The following is a 17272-nucleotide window of genomic DNA, read 5'->3' as shown; positions in this document are numbered from 1 at the left end:
CAGGCTCCCGAGTCCGGGGTATATAAACACATCATTTTGTGTGAAGAAATAACATCACGGTATCTGTGTTTTGTCCCATTTTACTGTTCTCAAGTTGTGTTGCTCATCTCTGTATTTTTGTTTAGGCTGTGGATCACGCCTGCATGCCAGGAATGGACAGGGTAGAGAGCTTGGCGGAGTGCTTGATGGAGCTGAGGAACCAGCCCGTCTTGGCTATTGGCAACCAGATGGTGAGGAACATTCATTGTCTTATTTTCCCTTTGTGCCACGTCATCATATTAACACGCATAGATTTATTTTTCTTCTTCTCATGGGCTGTTGTGTTCTCTCTCTGCATAGGCGAGCAACATTGTTGCTCTGTGGCAGAGCATGCTGGATGTGGACAGAGAGAGGGTCGTCTTCTCTGCCAGACACCAGAGCAGGCTGGACACGGGCAGGTTCAGGTCCCCGAAGAAGAAAAAAGACTTCACACCAGGGGTGGACAGAGTCAAGAGACACAGCCTGACCACCACTGGCTCCTTGGCACAGTGGCCAAACTGCTCCCGCTTGATGCAGGCGATCATCACCAGGCTCTGCGGGATTTACCGTAGTCCCCGGAAGATGGGGATGAATACTGTCTCCAGGTGGGACCTCATCCTCGGGGACTAACAAACAACCCTGATGCAGTGGCACAATCAGAGGGTGAAGAGCCAAGACAACACCACGGTCATGCAGGGGCTTTCACCAACCCAAAGATATCAATAATAATTTACAAGTATTTACAATCCTTATAAATAAAGTAAATTATAAAAAAATGTATCTAAATAAACAGAACACATATCTTTACTTCCCCCCCCCCTACCCACTTCCTGTGGTTGGTACTTCCCGGAACTATAAATGGGTGCTCGAGCCCTCTGGGAAGTATTTTGCCCGAACACCCTGGGAACTTTCCGGAGCAGCCCAGCCTCTTACCAGTGGTCTGGCAGAAGCCGCCAAAGCACATTGAGGTTCCAACCAGTCGCTGGCTGCTGTCCGTGTACGGGATGGACATCCTCACCCGGATATACCATATTAGGGCCAGCATCACCTCCATATTTGGGTCCATCTTAAAGATGGACTCAACCAAAAAGGTAATAAATAATATGACTGTTTAATAGATTGCCATGTACATTATATGTATTCTCCTGTACACATTATCATTGTTGTCGGTGACAGCTTTACATATGCATTCATTATAAATGTGTGTAATAACTCTTACGGCTGTAGAGAGTGTGTAAAAACAAAAGTGTAATCTTAAAGATCTGTCCTCACAACACAGATCACAAAGAAGCTGGCTGGTCACGGCAGGGGCACAGCTCAATGGATGACCTCCATCGGCAATGAGGTCGGCCAGATCCTGATCAGTGTCCTGACGGTTGCGGAGCGGCCGGGACTGAACGCGATGGTCTCTGGCGTGATGGAGTGGTACCGGAAGACAGATGTTCCACCCCCAGTTCTGCTTTATGTTGACTGTGACTGCTGCAAGAGTGAGGGGTCGACCAAGCTGCAGACAAGATTTGCAGCATGGCCAGACCTCCACATACGACTGGACATCTGGCACTTCATGAGGAGGCTGGCCGTAGGATGCACCACCGACGCGCGTACTCTCTACCCGGCCACCCTTGCGCAGTGGCCAGACTGCTGCTGCCTGATGGAGGCCATCTTCACCAGGCTCTGCGGGATTTACCGTAGTCCCCGGAAGATGGGGATGAGTACTGTCTCGAGGTGGGACCTCATCCTCGGGGACTACAGGAGGATCAGGCAGCGGATTCTGGCTAACGGCATCATTATGCAGCAGACCAACCTACAGCTGGTGGACGTGAGCCAGACGACCCTGGTGCAGTGGCACAATCAGAGGGTGAAGAGCCAAGACAACACCACGGTCATGCAGGGGCTGACCTTGCTGAGCCACAATCCTGCGGTTCATCACCCTCTTAACTGTGCCACTGTACCACCGGTATCGGCACCCACCTCGACCCAACTGTTTGTTTACCCCCCTGCAAGAGTTATGGACACTTGTATTTATGTATAGAGTTATGGACACTTGTATATAGTTATGGACACTTGTATTTATGTATAGAGTTATGGACACTTGTATATAGTTATGGAAACTTGTATTTATGTATAGAGTTATGTGTTGATTTAATTGTATAGTCATTTTGGGGCTGTAGTGTGTGGTGCTTTTATATTATAATAATGTTATATAGATTTTACATAGTGGTGTTTTTAAATATTTTTCCCTCTTAGTTCATGAGGACAGACAATATTTAAATAAAAATTTGGTTTTGTCATACATTTTCTGTGTAAAGTCTTGTTTTCAGGTGACTAGTAACTGTCCAATAATTGGAGTGGAGTAAAAGGGACAATATTCTTTGAAAATAGTGACACATTTTATCACAGTTACCCAGGGCCTACAATAACGTTTTTCAAATTACAGACAATAGAATTAAGATTTATACATCAATACTGTCTCAGTTCATGTTCAAGTCAATACCTTGAAGAAACAAGGCTTAACAGGTAATTGCATTGGATGGATCAACATCAGTAAAGTAGGGATGTTTCATTTAATACTAACATAATACGTAATTGCATTGCACAAGTCAATATCTTGAATAAATTCAAATGGACATGGGCAACACAAACACTTTTATTATGAATATCATAAACCTCAATCCTGCCGGGGCCGGGATTTGAACTGGCGTTTTGTTGGTCCAAAGCGTATGTGAAAATGGAGGCAATTAATACTAGTGAATTAACAATTGACTCCATTGAAGAAGTCCCATACGGGTGCTGCACGGTGGTGTACTGGCCTCACGACAAGAGGGACCCGGATTCGGTCCCCGGGCGGCCCTTTTGTGAGGAGTTTGCATGTTGTCCCCCGGGTCAGTAATATACTTCCGTATATAAAGATTTTGAAAAAGCCCACGTCACAATATGTAAATAGAGGGCATTTTCAAAATAAGATCTACTTTCACAATATGTCCACACACTATAAGCGTTACAAGAAGTTTACATTTGTGTATTTAGACCGGGGATCGGCGTTTTCTAACAAAATACAGAAGATACTCTATTTCCCAAAATGCAATTCGGTGAGGAAAAAAATCGGACATGTCGTCTTTGACCCCGGAAGTGCAACATTACATCCGGGGCTGTAAACCTCTCTGTCTGTTTATATTTTGGGTGTAAGTTTTGATTTTTTCTTGTTAAAAACCGCGAGACGGTTCGGTCCTTATTGAACGACACATAAAACAACAAAAGTAAGTTTTTTTTGTACTTACTCTCTACGCCACTATAGAGTGACGTTAACTGTTAGCTTTAACTAGAATGCATAACGTTACCAGTCAACGTTTGTGCTAAGCTAACGTCAGCTAGCAAACTAGTTAATGTTTGCTCCTGGGCATTTTAAAATGTAAAACTGTGCTGATTTGCATGTTTAAGCTCCACACATCTTAGTTTCAAACCATACCGCACCCGTTGATGTATTTTAATTAAACACACTGTCGGTTAACAGCAGCTAAAGCTGTCAATGCTAACTGTTAGCCAAATAGCAGCTAACTTAATGTTAGGCCTTTAACCCTTAAGTTACACCTGTGGTATTTCTAATGTTTTGAGCATGCAGATAATCGACGCCTCTACTTTTAACCTTTCATGTGCCACCGAACACTGTCTACAACAGCTGGCCCCGCCGCTGCCTGTCACCATGCCCGCCCTGTTGGAGAGACCCAAGCTGTCCAACGCGATGGCCAGAGCCCTCCACAAGCACATTATGAGAGAGAGGGAGCGCAAGAGACAAGGTGAGCACTCACTATGTGTGTTTTAAAACTAGCCTAGCAGAGGTAGAAGTGTACAAAGCTGACTGCAAATACTACGTTTCTCTATGATAAGAAAATAACTGAACGTTTCCTAAGTTCCCGTTTGTTATTTAGCCTATTTCCCTCCCTACAATAAAGAATTACTACCACCTACTTATTATTCTCCTAAATATGCAGCTTCATCTACTCACGCTGTGAAAAGGCTCTGCAGACTGAGTATATTCTCATACCTAGTGTATTCACAAGTACATTTGATATCTAATAATACTCTTACTCTAGAGATTTGAATGTGTTTTCCACCACCGCTAAATAACGTGAATATAATTTTCCAGAGGAGGAAGAGGTGGACAAAATGATGGAGCAGAAGATGAAAGAGGAGGAAGAGAGGAAGCGGACAAAAGAAATAGAGGAGAGGATGTCTTTGGAGGAAACCAAAGAACAGGTTGGAACATTTTTAAAACATTTAAACTGCAATCTGTGTATTAAACTCCATATGGCTTTGCCGTCTTACCTTGGGTTGTAACAAATACTACACGGCAAGTTGTGCAGCAATTCGTTTTCTTATGCTGTGATTCCCAACCCCCCCAAACTAAACTCCAGGTAATGAAGATGGGGGAAAAACTCCAAGGCCTCCAAGAGGAGAAACACCAGCTCTTCTTACAACTCAAGAAGGTACTTCATGAAGAGGAGAAGAGGCGCAGAAAGGAGCAGAGGTAGTAAGGATGACGCAGCGTTTTCATTACTTTCATAACATAACAGCATCATAGAATTTTGTTGTTAAACCCAGACATTTTTAATTTTTTTGTACTTTTGGTATTCAGTTGCATTTTTGTTCTTTCTAGTGATATCACAACATTGACGTCGGCGAGCTACCAACCCAGCTTGCCCATGCACGCAGGGCAGCACCTCCTCAGCATTCAAGGTAAGGAAGGTTTCATTATTAAGAAGCCTAACCTCATCTGGGTCTTTTTATTAATCTGTTCCTAATACTCATCCCTCTCTCTGACTCTCTAAGGCAGTCCAGTCAGCCACAGTCGACCTGGAGCGCTACTTGGAGAACGTAGTAAACAGCTGTTCCCAACAGCTGTGATTCCAGTGAGTAAAGCGGTCTGATATTCACAGTCTTACACGTCCATGTGCTTTAGAAGATGCTCATTTAGACACCAGTATATGACTGTATGCCCCGCCTCCTCCTCTGTTAGGCACGTCACTATCAAACCGCCGGGTTCAGCTCGGGCTCAGCAGAGCACGGCCAGTTCAGCGGTAGCCAGGGGGTCCATGAGTCCTACGGGGTGGCTCAGGCCCAGCACCCCTCCACCTACGCCCCTGGACCGTCGGTACCCGTCAGTTTCGCAAGCAGTTCTCAGATCAGAGGTAAAGGACATGTGTATGTTTCAGTGGCAGGGTTCACACATAATCTGAAGTACATACAGTCTACATGCAGAGATTGTTCTTCAGGTTTTGTCAAACTAATATAAATTCCTCAGTTCAGTAGTCCTTCATAGTTGTTCTGGCATGCTATGATCAATCATTTGAACCACATCACAGTGGCTGTAGTGGTTATAAGACAAAGAAACGTTTGTTCTCCCACAGGTGCGTCTGCCTTCCAGGCCATGCAGTACCTCCCCCACCAGCAGCCCGGCTACCCCGTCCACAGTCACTTCACCTCCCAGCCTGGTCAGTTCCTCTGCTGTCATCGTCCTTGTGTTCCACTGCTGTTTTATTGCTATATGAATATTTAGGACCGTCAGGAAAAAGTCAGCCGTATTGTAAAATAACCCGAATGTGTGCTCTGTATTTGATGTCAATGATTGTTTGATTGTAAACTTCTGTATCTCCTGCAGGATACATTCCCGGAGCAGGGATACCCCTCCAGAAGCAGCTGGAACATGCCAACCAACAGTCCGGCTTTACCGATGCAGTAAGAAATGAAATACCAAAATAAAAAGTATTGGATAATGTATTGTAAAAAGCGTGATTGTATTTAAACATGGCTTATTAAAATGTCCCACAAATGAAAATTTTACGTCTAATTTGTAAGTATCAGACAGAACATAAACATTCTGAGAGATTTTGGCCCAAACCTTTCTTACCTTTCCGCTGTCTAAATGTTGGAAGCAGCTAGCATAAGCTTCATTCACCCGTCCTTTTACTTCAGGTCATCACTTCCTTATCTGATTACAGTTTTTCCTTTTTTTTTTTTGTTCCGTCTCCTTGATGTTCTCACAGGGCACTTTGAGGCCGATGCATCCACCAACCATGCACCCTTCTGCTCCGGGACTGCTGCCCACACCATCGCTGGCCGTCCAGATTTCTACTGCAAAGGTGAAGCCCAAAACACACACACGCACTTTCACAACCCTTTCATTACCTCAATTTTTGCTTCGAAACCATTTTCCACCCTCCAGTTTTGGCAGAATTGCTCCTCCAACCCGCTTACTTCCTCTTGATATCGACCTTATTTTTCTTTCATCACGTGTTTCTGTTCATGTTCACTCAACATGTTGTTCCATGTTTCCTCCACCAGGCCCCATTTCAGACCTCCCCGCAGAGTGCTCCTCGCCACGGCTTCCTCCCCCACAGCCAGAGCGGCCAGAGGTTCTACCACCACGGGAAGTGACTCCTCGTCATCGTCACCGAGCTTCACTCGCGGTTCTGGAGAACCTTTTGGACGAGTAATCGACTTCTCCAAAATAACGTCATTTGGCTGGATTATGCCTTCTGATTTGTGTTTTATTCCATGTACAGTACCGTTTTGGGCTTTGTTAATAAGTGACTATCAGTCCTCATGCTTGTGTGTTTTTGTAAACATCCAACATGGATTTTTACATAATAAGGAGAAAATACCAGGTGCTCTTGAAGTCAAAGGGAAGCCTCAGGGCTGACTTCAGGCACACTCGCACCGAGCCAGGGAGGAAGTTAAAATGCCCTTTTTTGCCTTTGAACTCCTCCTTCAAGCTGTGCCCTGAGGAAGACCCCCGTTGTACTTTTTAACTTTGATATGTCCTAAACTTAAAAATGGCGTTTAACCTTCATCATTGGCTGCGAGTTGGCCTGAAGTAAGCCCAGAGGTTTCCCTTTGTCTACAGATTGTTATATTGCCGACACTGCAAAGACGTTCTGGAGGACGATGTGCGCTAAAATATCAATAACTTGTATAAAGCAAGACTTATTCTTTGTTTAGCATTCATAATTACACCATCAGTGGAGGGTTTCCAGTTTGTAGATTAAGTCTACATGTTTCCCCTCTAACGTAACACGCACACTGATGAACACTGCTATTACTGAAACACATTGACTTAACCGAGTCCATTTCACTGTGTTGCTGACTTCTGGTTCATCTCAATGGACCCATTAGAGTTGGTTATATCGAATGAAATCAAGATGGCTATGTTTCTTCCAAAATTATGGCTTTCCAGTATTATTTTTTGGCGTTGTCCTCTACAGACCTAATGAAGTCTGAGTCTCTGTTTTCAAAGCTTTTATGTCGCTAAATAAAATAACAAAATGCCAAGCCCAACAGTTTGTGTCATCTTTATTTTTTCACTCGGCAGTTTGGATTTGCCGTATGAACACAAACAACGGATACCAAACTGTAACAAGTTATCCGCCTCCTGAACCATTGCTCGAGGTTCAGGAGCACCAAATTCTATCCCGCTCACTTTCTCCAAACAGCCCGGTGTGAACGCCCACTCTGAGGGGATTTTGAATGACTTTTGATCCTGGTTCTTGAAGCAGGGGTTTGTTTCCCTTTTGACGCTTCGAAACCTGGAGAGAAAAAGAAACTGAACCCTGGTGTGCCACGTCGGTGACCTTTGTTTAATGGACACGCTTCAGGTGATAAAGTGAACGGCTACTCTGATGGAAGGCAGGTTGCTGAATATTCCTCTACACCTCTTATCTATTTACATCTGTTCATCCAGACTCATGTGGTTTCATTATGTGTGGATGTACGTAGCGATAGTTTGTTTACTTTTTGACACTTCCAATTTATTTCTAAAAAAAATAGAATGAGAGAGAGAGAATGAAAAGACAAAATAGCATTGACGAGGTGCAGTGCATCTCGTTTCCCCCTGAAACAGAATTACAAGATGGAGGAATGAGGAAAAAAGACGAAAGAATAGTCAGAGAAGGAAGGTGTTGAAGGAAAAATATATATTTTAATGAGACTGTGTCTTAACTAGCCTCTGCAGAGGAAACATTGCACAACCGACAGTTTTGAACACGTGTGTGCGGACACTTCTACATTCTACAGTCAACAGTTTGAAGGTGAGAAAGTGCATAAAACGAGTTAGACACAACGATGCTACAAGCTGTTTCTTTTAAAAGGAAGCAACAGAATAGATCAGGCTGTAAAATGAAGTGCTTGCTGCATGGAAAAAAAATACAACATTGCATTTACAGTTAAGGGGCAGGCAAATCCACAGTGGCACACTGCTTAGAAACATCTACATCTCGTCAATTAGAAATCTTTCAGCTGATCACTAGTATGTCCAGTTTAAACAAATGCACTGTATATATACACAAGAGTCATAATACAATAACATGGAAAACATGGCTATTTCCAGTACAGTGGATATGCATTTTTGGGATCTTGTTGACTGGAATTGCCTTCCCTCGGTCCAACGATCGACATTAAACTGTGCATTTACACGACATCACACACACTTGCACTGGCATGGCACATGCTGGTGGCTTGTGGTGTAACACCCACACACACACACACACACACACACACACACACACACACACACACTCCTCTTCAGGCAGGCTGGGGTCAGGCGGTGAGAGCTCTGTATTTACCCGCAGTGGCTTATTTACCCAAGGCTTTGATGCCAATCGCAGCTTCTTCATCCATTGCATTTAGAACAGTGACCTGAAAGAGCAAAAAGATGAGGGTCTTTGAGATGTGGAAGTTGTTTTTTAATGCTTACCTCACTTGATCAAAGATGTCAAAGTTGAATTGAAGAAGAGGTTAAAGAGCAGCACTGACCAGAATCTCCTCTCCGGCTTCGTTCTTGCTCTCTATCTCTTTGCCCAGGTCTCCCTCGGGAATCTTCAGGTCCTCTCTCACCTCCCCGCTGTCCTGGAGCAGAGACAGGTAGCCCTCTTGGATCCCAATCAGCTGTGAGAGGGCAAACAATAGGAAACAACAGAAAAGAGTAAGGGGCAAATCAGCATTTTCATTTCTTGATATTGCATAAGTTTAGCAAAGCTTTACAGGTGTTTTTCACAGCGGACATTTCGATTCGTCGTAGCAGGAATTCACAATTTGTCACCGACTAAGAGGAGGCGGCTCACGTTTTCTGCCGAGCTTTTAGAAAAGTAACGTCACATAATCTGACTTTTTACAGGAACAAAAAAAAAGACTCTCCTTGGAGTGTGTTAAAGGAAAGAAGTCGTACTACTATGGAACAGAATCAGGTATTACTGTTTTATTTTTTACAATATACTAGATAACAAGTCACTGTCTCTTCAGTCCTCCAGCTGTCTCACCTGGTAATCCATTCTTTTGATGTTGGGGACGTCCATGTTGTGGGTGGAAGGACAGATATCTTCATACTTCTTACCAGAGAAGATGTCGATACCAACCATGTGGACCTGCGCCAGCACAAAACGCACGGAAAGGAGGAAAACTCTGCCTTCTAACTGAAGTGTATCCCAAAACAAAACATCCACTTAATAAAAAAACCAGCATCCATAAAATATTCAATCTCCAATGTGTCAAAGCAAATGCTTTACAACCTTTATAATACTTGGAATACACATTGTACAGACTGAAAGTGTCCATTAATATGAATGACTGTGGTCTTGTGTTTAGTCCCAGCACTCCTACATTTACTGACCTTAGCGTGGCCGTGCTTGCCCGTCTTGGAGGTGGACATCTCGACGATCTTGCAGGGTCGGCCTTTCAGCACAACGAAGCCGTTTTTACGCAGGCCAGAGCACTGCATGGGGTAGGTGGCGGAGGCCCCGGCATCACCCGTCTGGAAGTCAACCTCTGCATCGGCCATGCCTGCTGTGGAGGCCGACGTTAATATATGTTCATGACTGATTCAGGAGAACGACAGCAGGCGCAGTCAGCCGATTAATGCAGTTATTTGATGTTATGTGAGTTTATCTGAATGTGTATGTTCTGTAGCCTGTAACCCTACAATGGGTAGGTGGGTGGGTCAGGTTGTAGGGTTGGGAATGAGGATATTAATTTGAATCTGTAGATGAAGTCAAATATATGTATGTTGTGTATCCTCTGCCCTGGTGGGATAAAAAACTGTGAAAAGCAATAAAACATATTTACAATATGAAAAAGGCACCACAGTTCTAAAACCTTAAATTTTGTCGAAACACAAACAACCACAGAGGAATGTGCCTCAAGAAAAAAACGAAACTGCTTAAAACCTGGTAAAACAGTAAATATCTGATTAAAGGAGAAGTAAACAAGACTAAAATATGATTAACACTGATTGAACAGCCAAATAGATAACATTGTCTAACAATTGTAGTATTTTATTTTACTTTATACTTTAGCTGATATCAGTATTTACTCAGGTCAGACTCAACTTCATTGTGGTCCACGCACCGGATGCTTACTTGTATTGCCTCGTGAATATCTGCCAGTATCTCAGCAGATAGGTGGACATGTGAGAGTTGGTGCGTGATACCAATTAAACGTGGGGGTGTAGAGGAAGTGACACTTTCATTCAATGCTGAGAACTGGGCAGAGCTAAATAAAGCAACAGAAACATGACACCTGTTGTGTTCCTAAAATGAATTAAAACAAATTAAAAGTTACAATGGAGTTTAGTATTTAGCTGCAATTTTAGTCATCGATGTGTGTGTGTGTGTGTGTGTGGCAAACTATGTTTTATAAGATAACCAAACTTTTTAAATGGCACTGACTACAAAAAAGTGCATCAACTAACTCACATTATTCAAACAAATGAACATATTTCCTGAAAAAAAACACATCATTCAGAAGTTATGGGCTTTACTGCACAACTGAGGTTAGTGGCTGTTGACGGGTAACACCTGAATGGGGCCGCGCCAATGACCCATAGATCTCATTTCAAACTGGCGTCTCCTCGCGTGACTGATTTCACCACCTCTCGTGTAGTAAACGGAACATAAAACGGTAAATAAATAAAAAATAAAAACACAGGAGCGTCATGTAGATTGAAGTCTCTTCTCTGGGCAGAGTGATGTCCCCGGACGGTCCTGCGCGGCGTTGCAAAGCAAAAACAAGGCTCATGGCGGCCTGGTGCGTGCAGAGCGCGCCGCGGCCCGCCGTCGGTTAACGGTGTCCACACGCATCCACGCGCACTGACCGCGCTCAGGCCGAGGCCCTTCTGATAACGAGATTGAAGTGCAACAGGCAAACAAAAAAACAACGACAACCTTAAATGCACTTTAATGCCTGTCGCGATATGAATGCAGACCTCTCTGTTAACCACCCTGATTATGTAAAGCACGCGCTGTGGCCGACAGCGCGCCCACATCTCCAGTAGCGCGAGATATTGATTGAATTGTGGCCCGCTATGTGTACAATAATGACGAAGCTAATAGCGTGTGTGTGTGTGTGTGTGTGTGTGTGAGAGAGAGAGCAATAGCGCTTGTTTTACATGAGACATCAAGGCACGTCTTGCAGGATTTCGCAAAGTTGAAACAAATAATAAAAGGCAAACGAGTCATCTGGTATTTTTTCCATGTTGTCAAGCAAGTCAGAAAGACGCTCTCGAGGTCTGCTGGTGGTCCTCCCGGCAAAAACAAGAGCGTTGTGTTTACTTCACGGGGGCGTTTAAAGGTATCAGCTCCGGACACACACGTGCAGGAGGATAACTCGTCTGCTCAGGCGCACACACGCCCCGTCTATTGGATGCGTTGTTAGGAGAACTTACCCTGGTGATAATAACTCTCCTCCTCTTGTGTTATTTATCCCTTTCAATTCCTCCTCCTCCTCCTCTTCGCTCCCCTCTGTCCGCGCTCGTCTAGCCGGGAGTCTGTCTCCTCCTCGGTGGCTCGTTTCTCCCCCTTTTAGCTCTTTCTTTTATTCCTCTCTCTCACCCCCGTCTCGTCCGCTCTCCTCACTTCTTCTTCTTCTTCTTCTTCTTCTTCTCTCCCCCTCCCCACTGGTTTGTACTCCAGGTCGCGGTTCACCTCGTGAGGAGGTACACGATCGTTAACGTGGACCCCGGTTGAGTGTGCACCGTCTGCAGCCTGCACTGCACCTTCCCTGTCTCTCCCTCATCCAGCTCCTCCTCACCCACTGTCACGATGTCAAAATAATCGAGACACGCGACTTCCTGTTGGGACTGCCAGAATAAAACCCCATCATTAGTCAAACACATTACAATGTTATTGTGTAGTCATGTGATAGCCTTCCATGTTACTATTATTATTATTAGAAAAAAACATAGTCCACTCAAACTCAAGGTCCACTTACTGACTTTTTCTAGTCCTGTCCTTTTAACCGCATGTAGTGGTTTTCATCAGAGGATGAGTTAACACACTTATGACAGTAGGTGACATCATATAAATGGCACAGTCCGTTTGTTACATTGCAGTCTGGAATACAGATGTTATATTGTATTTCAGAGTGTTCGACACAATGTAACTGCAATACAATGTCTACAATGGATTCTAGAACAGTTAGTGTTCACTGGTGGACCTCGGAACGCAATCTAGTGGGCCGTGGAAAAGCTTGTGAGGAAACATGACCCTGAATACATTCAAGTAGATGCTATATTGTCTTGTTCTCATTGTATTGTTTTGTATTCTTGCCATCTTGTCAGTGCTCTCTTGTGTACAAATGATGTGATGGGCACACTGTAAAATGATCTATCTTTATATATCATAGCATTCCTGTCAGCAGGTACTTATTGGCATTTACATATACAGCTGATGAACAGAGCTGTAATGACAAAAATTGAATGACAGTATCGAACATAACATAATCCACAGTATCGGTGCCGCTGTGCTCCTCCGCTGGCTGTAATTCCCTCTGCTGATAATAATTATACTTCTAGTTTGAGTCTTTTTCATGTCGAGAGACCCACGGCTTCTGAGCACAGAGAATGGTTCCATTGAACTTGCCAGTTATTAGTGCTGCTGGGTTAAATTTAGTGCTGTGAAACTGGAGTCCTATGCCCTATGAAGAATGGAATTAAAGGCAAAGTTATCGTGACCCCAAAATGACAAATGAGTCATTGCTTTTTTTAATCATAACTTTATTTAAGTGCACCAAACCCACAGCAAGCTTTTGCACCCAGAGCCTAATAACAGAAAAAATATTTACAAGTCAAAATATGACCTTTTCAGACAGCTCATCCAGCAATCAAGTCCAATACGGAAGTGTCATTTTAGGATGAACTATTTCTTCAGTGCAGAGCAACAGACAACCAGAGCAGGACTCACTGCACTACATTCAATATATCTAAAAGTGTTACAACTACAACAGTATGCTACTATACATACATTCTTAAATTTATCACAATCACAGTGGCCAATTACTAACTTTTGATCAATTTAGCTGGTAATAGAATGACAATACTTTTAAGTACGCATTTTAATGCAGGTCAAAAGAGGCCAGAGTAAAAGAAGTACATTACAGCGCGGAGACAGTGACGGGTTTGTATGTGCGCTCCTGGATTAATTACGTCATTGAGGAGGTCTGCATCCAGAAGGAGGCAGTAATGCAACGCCAAGGATGCCAACTGCCGCGGAACCTCAACGAAGAAGAAGAGGAAGAAGAAGAAAAGTTTCAGGAGGGGAGGGGACTCCGGAGTGAAAGTGTAGTAATCCGACAGCCAAGCATGAGCGACGCCGAGGCGCAGAGCGCTCCACCATCGGCACCTGTGGAAGAGAAGCCACAGCCGGAGAGGAAGGTCATAGGTGGGTGTAGATGAGTGAATATGCTGCAAACCTGTGCGTGCCAAGTGGTTAAAGAATCTTTAAAAGTACCAGCTTTAGTTGGAATTCAAATGCGTTTTAAATGGAAGTGAGTGAGAAACTGATTTATAGGATATTGTTGTAGCGTAAAGTTGCATTATTAAAAATATACTTTTTTTTTTTTTTTTGAGTCTGCAAGTCTGTGCTAATTACAGAAATGTAGCCTTCCACTTAAGGTACATCGACAATGTTTTATGGGAGCAACGCGTGTCTTCAGTTTTTAAACATGGGTTTCGTGGGAAGCAACTATTTGTTACGATTTAGTAAAACCTCTACTGTGAAACCAAATAGTAACTTGAGGGCCTTTACCGGCAGAAAAATGAAGTGTTTTAATTTAAAGTTTTCCCCAAAATAAATCACTGAAACACGTCTACTTCTCCTTAACATTTCCGCACATTGGTTTATTTTAGCGGCTTTTTGTTCTTCTGCGCTAAGAAGGAAAAGGGGGAAATTAATCTGCATTATTTGTATTTAAAGCGGCTGTTAACAGTGTGAACACATGACCTATCAGCCGTGGCGCGTTCCGACCCGGTCGTGCACGCGCGTTCACACAGGTGCAAATCATTTCGCTGAGGCGCTAACGTTCTAATTAAACGCGCTTTAGGGGACTTTCAAGTTCTGGTTTTGTTTCTATGACCAGATGAGAAACACGTAGCCGTGTTAACCCCCCCCCTCCCTCCTCGTGACCTAGCACAGACCTGGTTTCAAAGTCTTATTGTTAATGATTGACACACGGAGCTCCCTTTTCTTCTAAGCAGGGCTGCCATTGATGCAAGAAAGATAACATTAATTTGTAGTGTGTTCTTGGAATGGCTGTTTAATGGTGTGTCTCGTTAAATGTCACCGGGATACAGATTTTAATCATGTGCTCCTGTTTTATTATTGTAGCCACCTTGGTTCAAGGCACAGTGAAGTGGTTCAATGTGCGTAATGGATATGGCTTCATAAACAGGTACTTTTCCTCTACATAACATTGGAGCATCTACATTACTTGCACCACTGCGATTTATTTGCTTATTAAAAATTGCCCCATGAGCCATGTTTGCTAAACCGGTTTTATTTCTCCCAGAAACGACACCAAAGAGGATGTGTTTGTTCATCAGGTAAGTTAATGGGCATTTTTCTTGAATTGGTGTTTTTCATGGGTTGATGTGTCCTTAGACGTTAAATCTGTCCCCTCAGACTGCTATCAAGAAGAACAATCCGAGGAAGTTCCTCCGCAGTGTTGGCGACGGGGAGGTTGTAGAGTTTGATGTGATTGAAGCTGCAAAGGTGAGAATCTGGGCAATCTATTTCATTGAATGCCGTTTAGGTTTTTTGTTTGTTTTTTCTTTACATGTCCCATTCCAGCCCCTCTCTGGTGTCCCACAGGGCTCAGAAGCAGCCAATGTAACCGGTCCAGGCGGTGTTCCAGTGAAAGGCAGCCGCTACGCTCCCAACAAACGCCGCTTCCGTCGGCGATTTTTCCCGCGCAGCCCGAAGCCCGGTGAGGAGGGCAAGCCAGCTGATGGCCAGTCCTCCGCCGCCGAGGGAGAGGGATCAGGAGAGAACGATGGAGTGAAACCTCAGCAACGCCGTCGGAGGCCCCGAAGACCACGGCAGGAGGCACAAGATGTAAGCTGAAGGGGGAACGACAACCTTTTAGGGCTTTTTTAAGAGTAAAGCAGGGTTTGTATGAAAGAAAGTAAAATTGCAACACTGTTAAGAACAACTCTGGTAATTTGGGATATTTAGAAATTGGCAAATTCGAGCTGTTCTGTGTCAGACTAGTTTGAATTTTTGTCGGCTTGATCCGTCAGGGTGAGGCTGGAGAGCAAAAGAACGGAGTGGCAGAGGGCGACCAAACGCAGCGACAGCCGCAGCAAAGATTCTGGCGCCCGTACCGCAGGTGACGTGGCAACGCTGCCGATATTTTGTGTTCAAATTTTTGCTTCTGTATTACAGACCTGCAAAGCTGACTCAATATGTCCTCTGTCCTGGGATTCACAGACCGGTCCGTCCTCGCCCACCTCCTGAGCAGGCCGCCCCAGAGGGCCCGCAGCAGGCCGCCCCAGAGGGCCCGCAGCAGGCCGCCCCAGAGGGCCCGCAGCAGGCCGCCCCAGAGGGCCCGCAGCAGGCCGCTCCAGAAGAGATCCAGGAGCAAGGCGAGGTGAAGCAGACTGAGGCCCAGACCAACGGAGAAGCAGCTGAGGGCCAGAAACAACAACGGCGCCAGTCTAGACGGCGCAGGCAAAGGAACTCCGAGTCCTCTACCTCGAAAGTGAGTGCGATTGTTGTTCCTGGTCGGTAAACTGCATCAAGTGACAGATGAGCTACTGAAGCTATTTCACAAATGCAGATTTCAAATAAAGTGTTTTTTAGGATTATTTTCCTGAACGTTTGTGCTTACTGCACGCTTAACACAATTGTATTACTTGCACACATTGCAGAACGATACAGAGAAGTCTGCATCAGAGTCTGGTACCCCCCCTCAGACCTCCAAACCAGATGACCTTAAATCCACATCAAAATCACCAAAGGGCTCCCCCAAAACCTCCCCCAAATCCTCCCCCAAAACGCCAAAATCACCTGAGGTAAGTAGCCCAAACTGCTCTTTTTCACCAATGTTCGTTGTGTGGACACAACTATTTAAACGGTCTCCTTCCCTCCAGCAGGCAGCTGACACAACAGTCCCAGCACCAACAGAGTGACACCAGTGAGAGGACAGTCTCGTGACCCTTGGTAAGAGGTGGGAGACGTGAGGGTGTTGGGTTGCGCTTCATGTGACACATTGGCTCACATCTTTTACAGGCCGTTTTCCTGTATATGGATTTAAGGTGGCGTTAAAGGGATGGAAAGAGTTTTAAAAAAAAATAAAAAATTTATGAGTCTTTAATTAGGTTTGTACTTTGTTATGAGTCCTTTTTGTTTACTGCAGGGAGCAAATTCCAGTGAAGGCTTGAACTCTATGCATCTGTTTCTGTACCGTCTTTCGCTCCCTTGCGTGTTTGTTTATTTGTCTTTTGTTTTTGTAGGTCCTAGGGTTGGAGGACTGGACCTATTTCAGAACGCATGCACTGCTCTCCCCTCCCTGCACTTGCCCATCCTCCAACCCACCCAGTCTCGCTGTCGTCCCTCAGGCCTCCTCCCCTCTCATCTAGACACGGGACAATTGGAGAGGGGCGAGGAAGGGGATGCAGGTGGGTGGTGGGTGCATATTTAGAATTTGAAAGTACATCAAAGGGAAAGAATGGACGATCTGCTTGGTAGCCCAGTTATTCCAACCCCCCTTTAAAAACAAATTTTCTTTAATTGCCTAGATGGGACACATCAAGTAGTTTATAGAGGAACCAGCCTTGATTTTTATTTAACTTTTTAAAATTTGGTTGAAGAGGTGAAAACCAAGCAGGTGTGAGGTTGGTGGTGCATTATGGGAGTCAGTTTAGTTCTTTTACCACCTCAATCGATTCTTGAAACGTACTACTCCCTTCATCTCCTCGGTTGAGGAACGTTTGATG

The 17272-nt window shown here is 44.4% G+C and overlaps 4 protein-coding genes across 7 annotated transcripts; 3 read left to right on the top strand and 1 right to left on the bottom strand.

The window, feature by feature from the left end:
* The first annotated feature begins 871 nt into the window (after positions 1 to 871).
* LOC142971800 (uncharacterized) lies at positions 872 to 2302 on the top strand. Its single transcript, XM_076112465.1, has 2 exons — positions 872 to 1109; positions 1298 to 2302. Exons 1-2 carry the CDS (start codon positions 1023 to 1025, stop codon positions 2048 to 2050), a joined length of 840 nt encoding a protein of 279 aa, XP_075968580.1. The 5' UTR covers positions 872 to 1022; the 3' UTR covers positions 2051 to 2302.
* An 837-nt stretch (positions 2303 to 3139) lies between these two features.
* gps2 (G protein pathway suppressor 2) lies at positions 3140 to 7350 on the top strand. Of its 4 annotated transcripts, none has more exons than XM_076112354.1 (11): positions 3140 to 3275; positions 3695 to 3812; positions 4163 to 4272; positions 4431 to 4543; positions 4673 to 4752; positions 4846 to 4925; positions 5033 to 5204; positions 5424 to 5507; positions 5675 to 5751; positions 6060 to 6155; positions 6358 to 7350. In XM_076112354.1, exons 2-11 carry the CDS (start codon positions 3719 to 3721, stop codon positions 6448 to 6450), a joined length of 999 nt encoding a protein of 332 aa, XP_075968469.1. In that variant the 5' UTR covers positions 3140 to 3275; positions 3695 to 3718; the 3' UTR covers positions 6451 to 7350. The 4 variants fall into 4 exon arrangements, with proteins under 4 accessions (XP_075968469.1, XP_075968467.1, XP_075968468.1 ...); XM_076112352.1 differs by having other exon boundaries at positions 4431 to 4546; XM_076112353.1 differs by having other exon boundaries at positions 3143 to 3277; positions 3671 to 3812; positions 4431 to 4546.
* A 1245-nt stretch (positions 7351 to 8595) lies between these two features.
* Positions 8596 to 12054, bottom strand: LOC142971785 (eukaryotic translation initiation factor 5A-1). Its single transcript, XM_076112448.1, has 5 exons — positions 11726 to 12054; positions 9677 to 9849; positions 9327 to 9431; positions 8824 to 8955; positions 8596 to 8706 (listed from the first exon to the last, which is right to left on the bottom strand). Exons 2-5 carry the CDS (start codon positions 9842 to 9844, stop codon positions 8644 to 8646), a joined length of 468 nt encoding a protein of 155 aa, XP_075968563.1. The 5' UTR covers positions 9845 to 9849; positions 11726 to 12054; the 3' UTR covers positions 8596 to 8643.
* A 1403-nt stretch (positions 12055 to 13457) lies between these two features.
* On the top strand, positions 13458 to 16465 carry LOC142971665 (Y-box-binding protein 2-B-like). The gene is made up of 9 exons (XM_076112270.1): positions 13458 to 13718; positions 14664 to 14727; positions 14845 to 14878; positions 14958 to 15047; positions 15147 to 15389; positions 15575 to 15663; positions 15765 to 16035; positions 16205 to 16348; positions 16427 to 16465. The coding sequence occupies exons 1-9, from the start codon at positions 13520 to 13522 to the stop codon at positions 16463 to 16465; spliced, it is 1173 nt and encodes a 390-aa protein (XP_075968385.1). The 5' UTR covers positions 13458 to 13519.
* Positions 16466 to 17272: the final 807 nt, after the last annotated feature.

The sequence above is a fragment of the Anarhichas minor genome, unplaced genomic scaffold (genome assembly GCF_050575085.1).
Source record: "Anarhichas minor isolate MPS153535 unplaced genomic scaffold, ASM5057508v1 ptg000049l, whole genome shotgun sequence".
Classification (NCBI taxonomy): Eukaryota; Metazoa; Chordata; class Actinopteri; order Perciformes; family Anarhichadidae; genus Anarhichas; species Anarhichas minor.
Note: the sequence above shows the minus strand (reverse complement) of the source record. Positions and strands in the feature narration are given on the sequence as shown.

Bases quoted from the DNA above. Each gene is read 5' to 3' on its own strand.
- LOC142971800 (XM_076112465.1), top strand. From the start codon at position 1,023: ATGGACATCCTCACCCGGATATACCATATTAGGGCCAGCATCACCTCC. The intron at 1,110-1,297 runs GTAATAAATAAT...CTCACAACACAG, and splicing joins AGATGGACTCAACCAAAAAG to ATCACAAAGAAGCTGGCTGG.
- gps2 (XM_076112352.1), top strand. From the start codon at position 3,719: ATGCCCGCCCTGTTGGAGAGACCCAAGCTGTCCAACGCGATGGCCAGA. The intron at 3,813-4,162 runs GTGAGCACTCAC...ATAATTTTCCAG, and splicing joins GAGGGAGCGCAAGAGACAAG to AGGAGGAAGAGGTGGACAAA. The intron at 5,752-6,059 runs GTAAGAAATGAA...ATGTTCTCACAG, and splicing joins AGTCCGGCTTTACCGATGCA to GGCACTTTGAGGCCGATGCA.
- LOC142971785 (XM_076112448.1), bottom strand. From the start codon at position 9,844: ATGGCCGATGCAGAGGTTGACTTCCAGACGGGTGATGCCGGGGCCTCC. The intron at 8,956-9,326 runs GTGAGACAGCTG...GCCCTCTCACAG, and splicing joins TCAAAAGAATGGATTACCAG to CTGATTGGGATCCAAGAGGG. The intron at 8,707-8,823 runs GTCAGTGCTGCT...TTGCTCTTTCAG, and splicing joins AAGCCGGAGAGGAGATTCTG to GTCACTGTTCTAAATGCAAT.
- LOC142971665 (XM_076112270.1), top strand. From the start codon at position 13,520: ATGCAACGCCAAGGATGCCAACTGCCGCGGAACCTCAACGAAGAAGAA. The intron at 13,719-14,663 runs GTGGGTGTAGAT...TTATTATTGTAG, and splicing joins GCCGGAGAGGAAGGTCATAG to CCACCTTGGTTCAAGGCACA. The intron at 15,390-15,574 runs GTAAGCTGAAGG...TTGATCCGTCAG, and splicing joins CACGGCAGGAGGCACAAGAT to GGTGAGGCTGGAGAGCAAAA.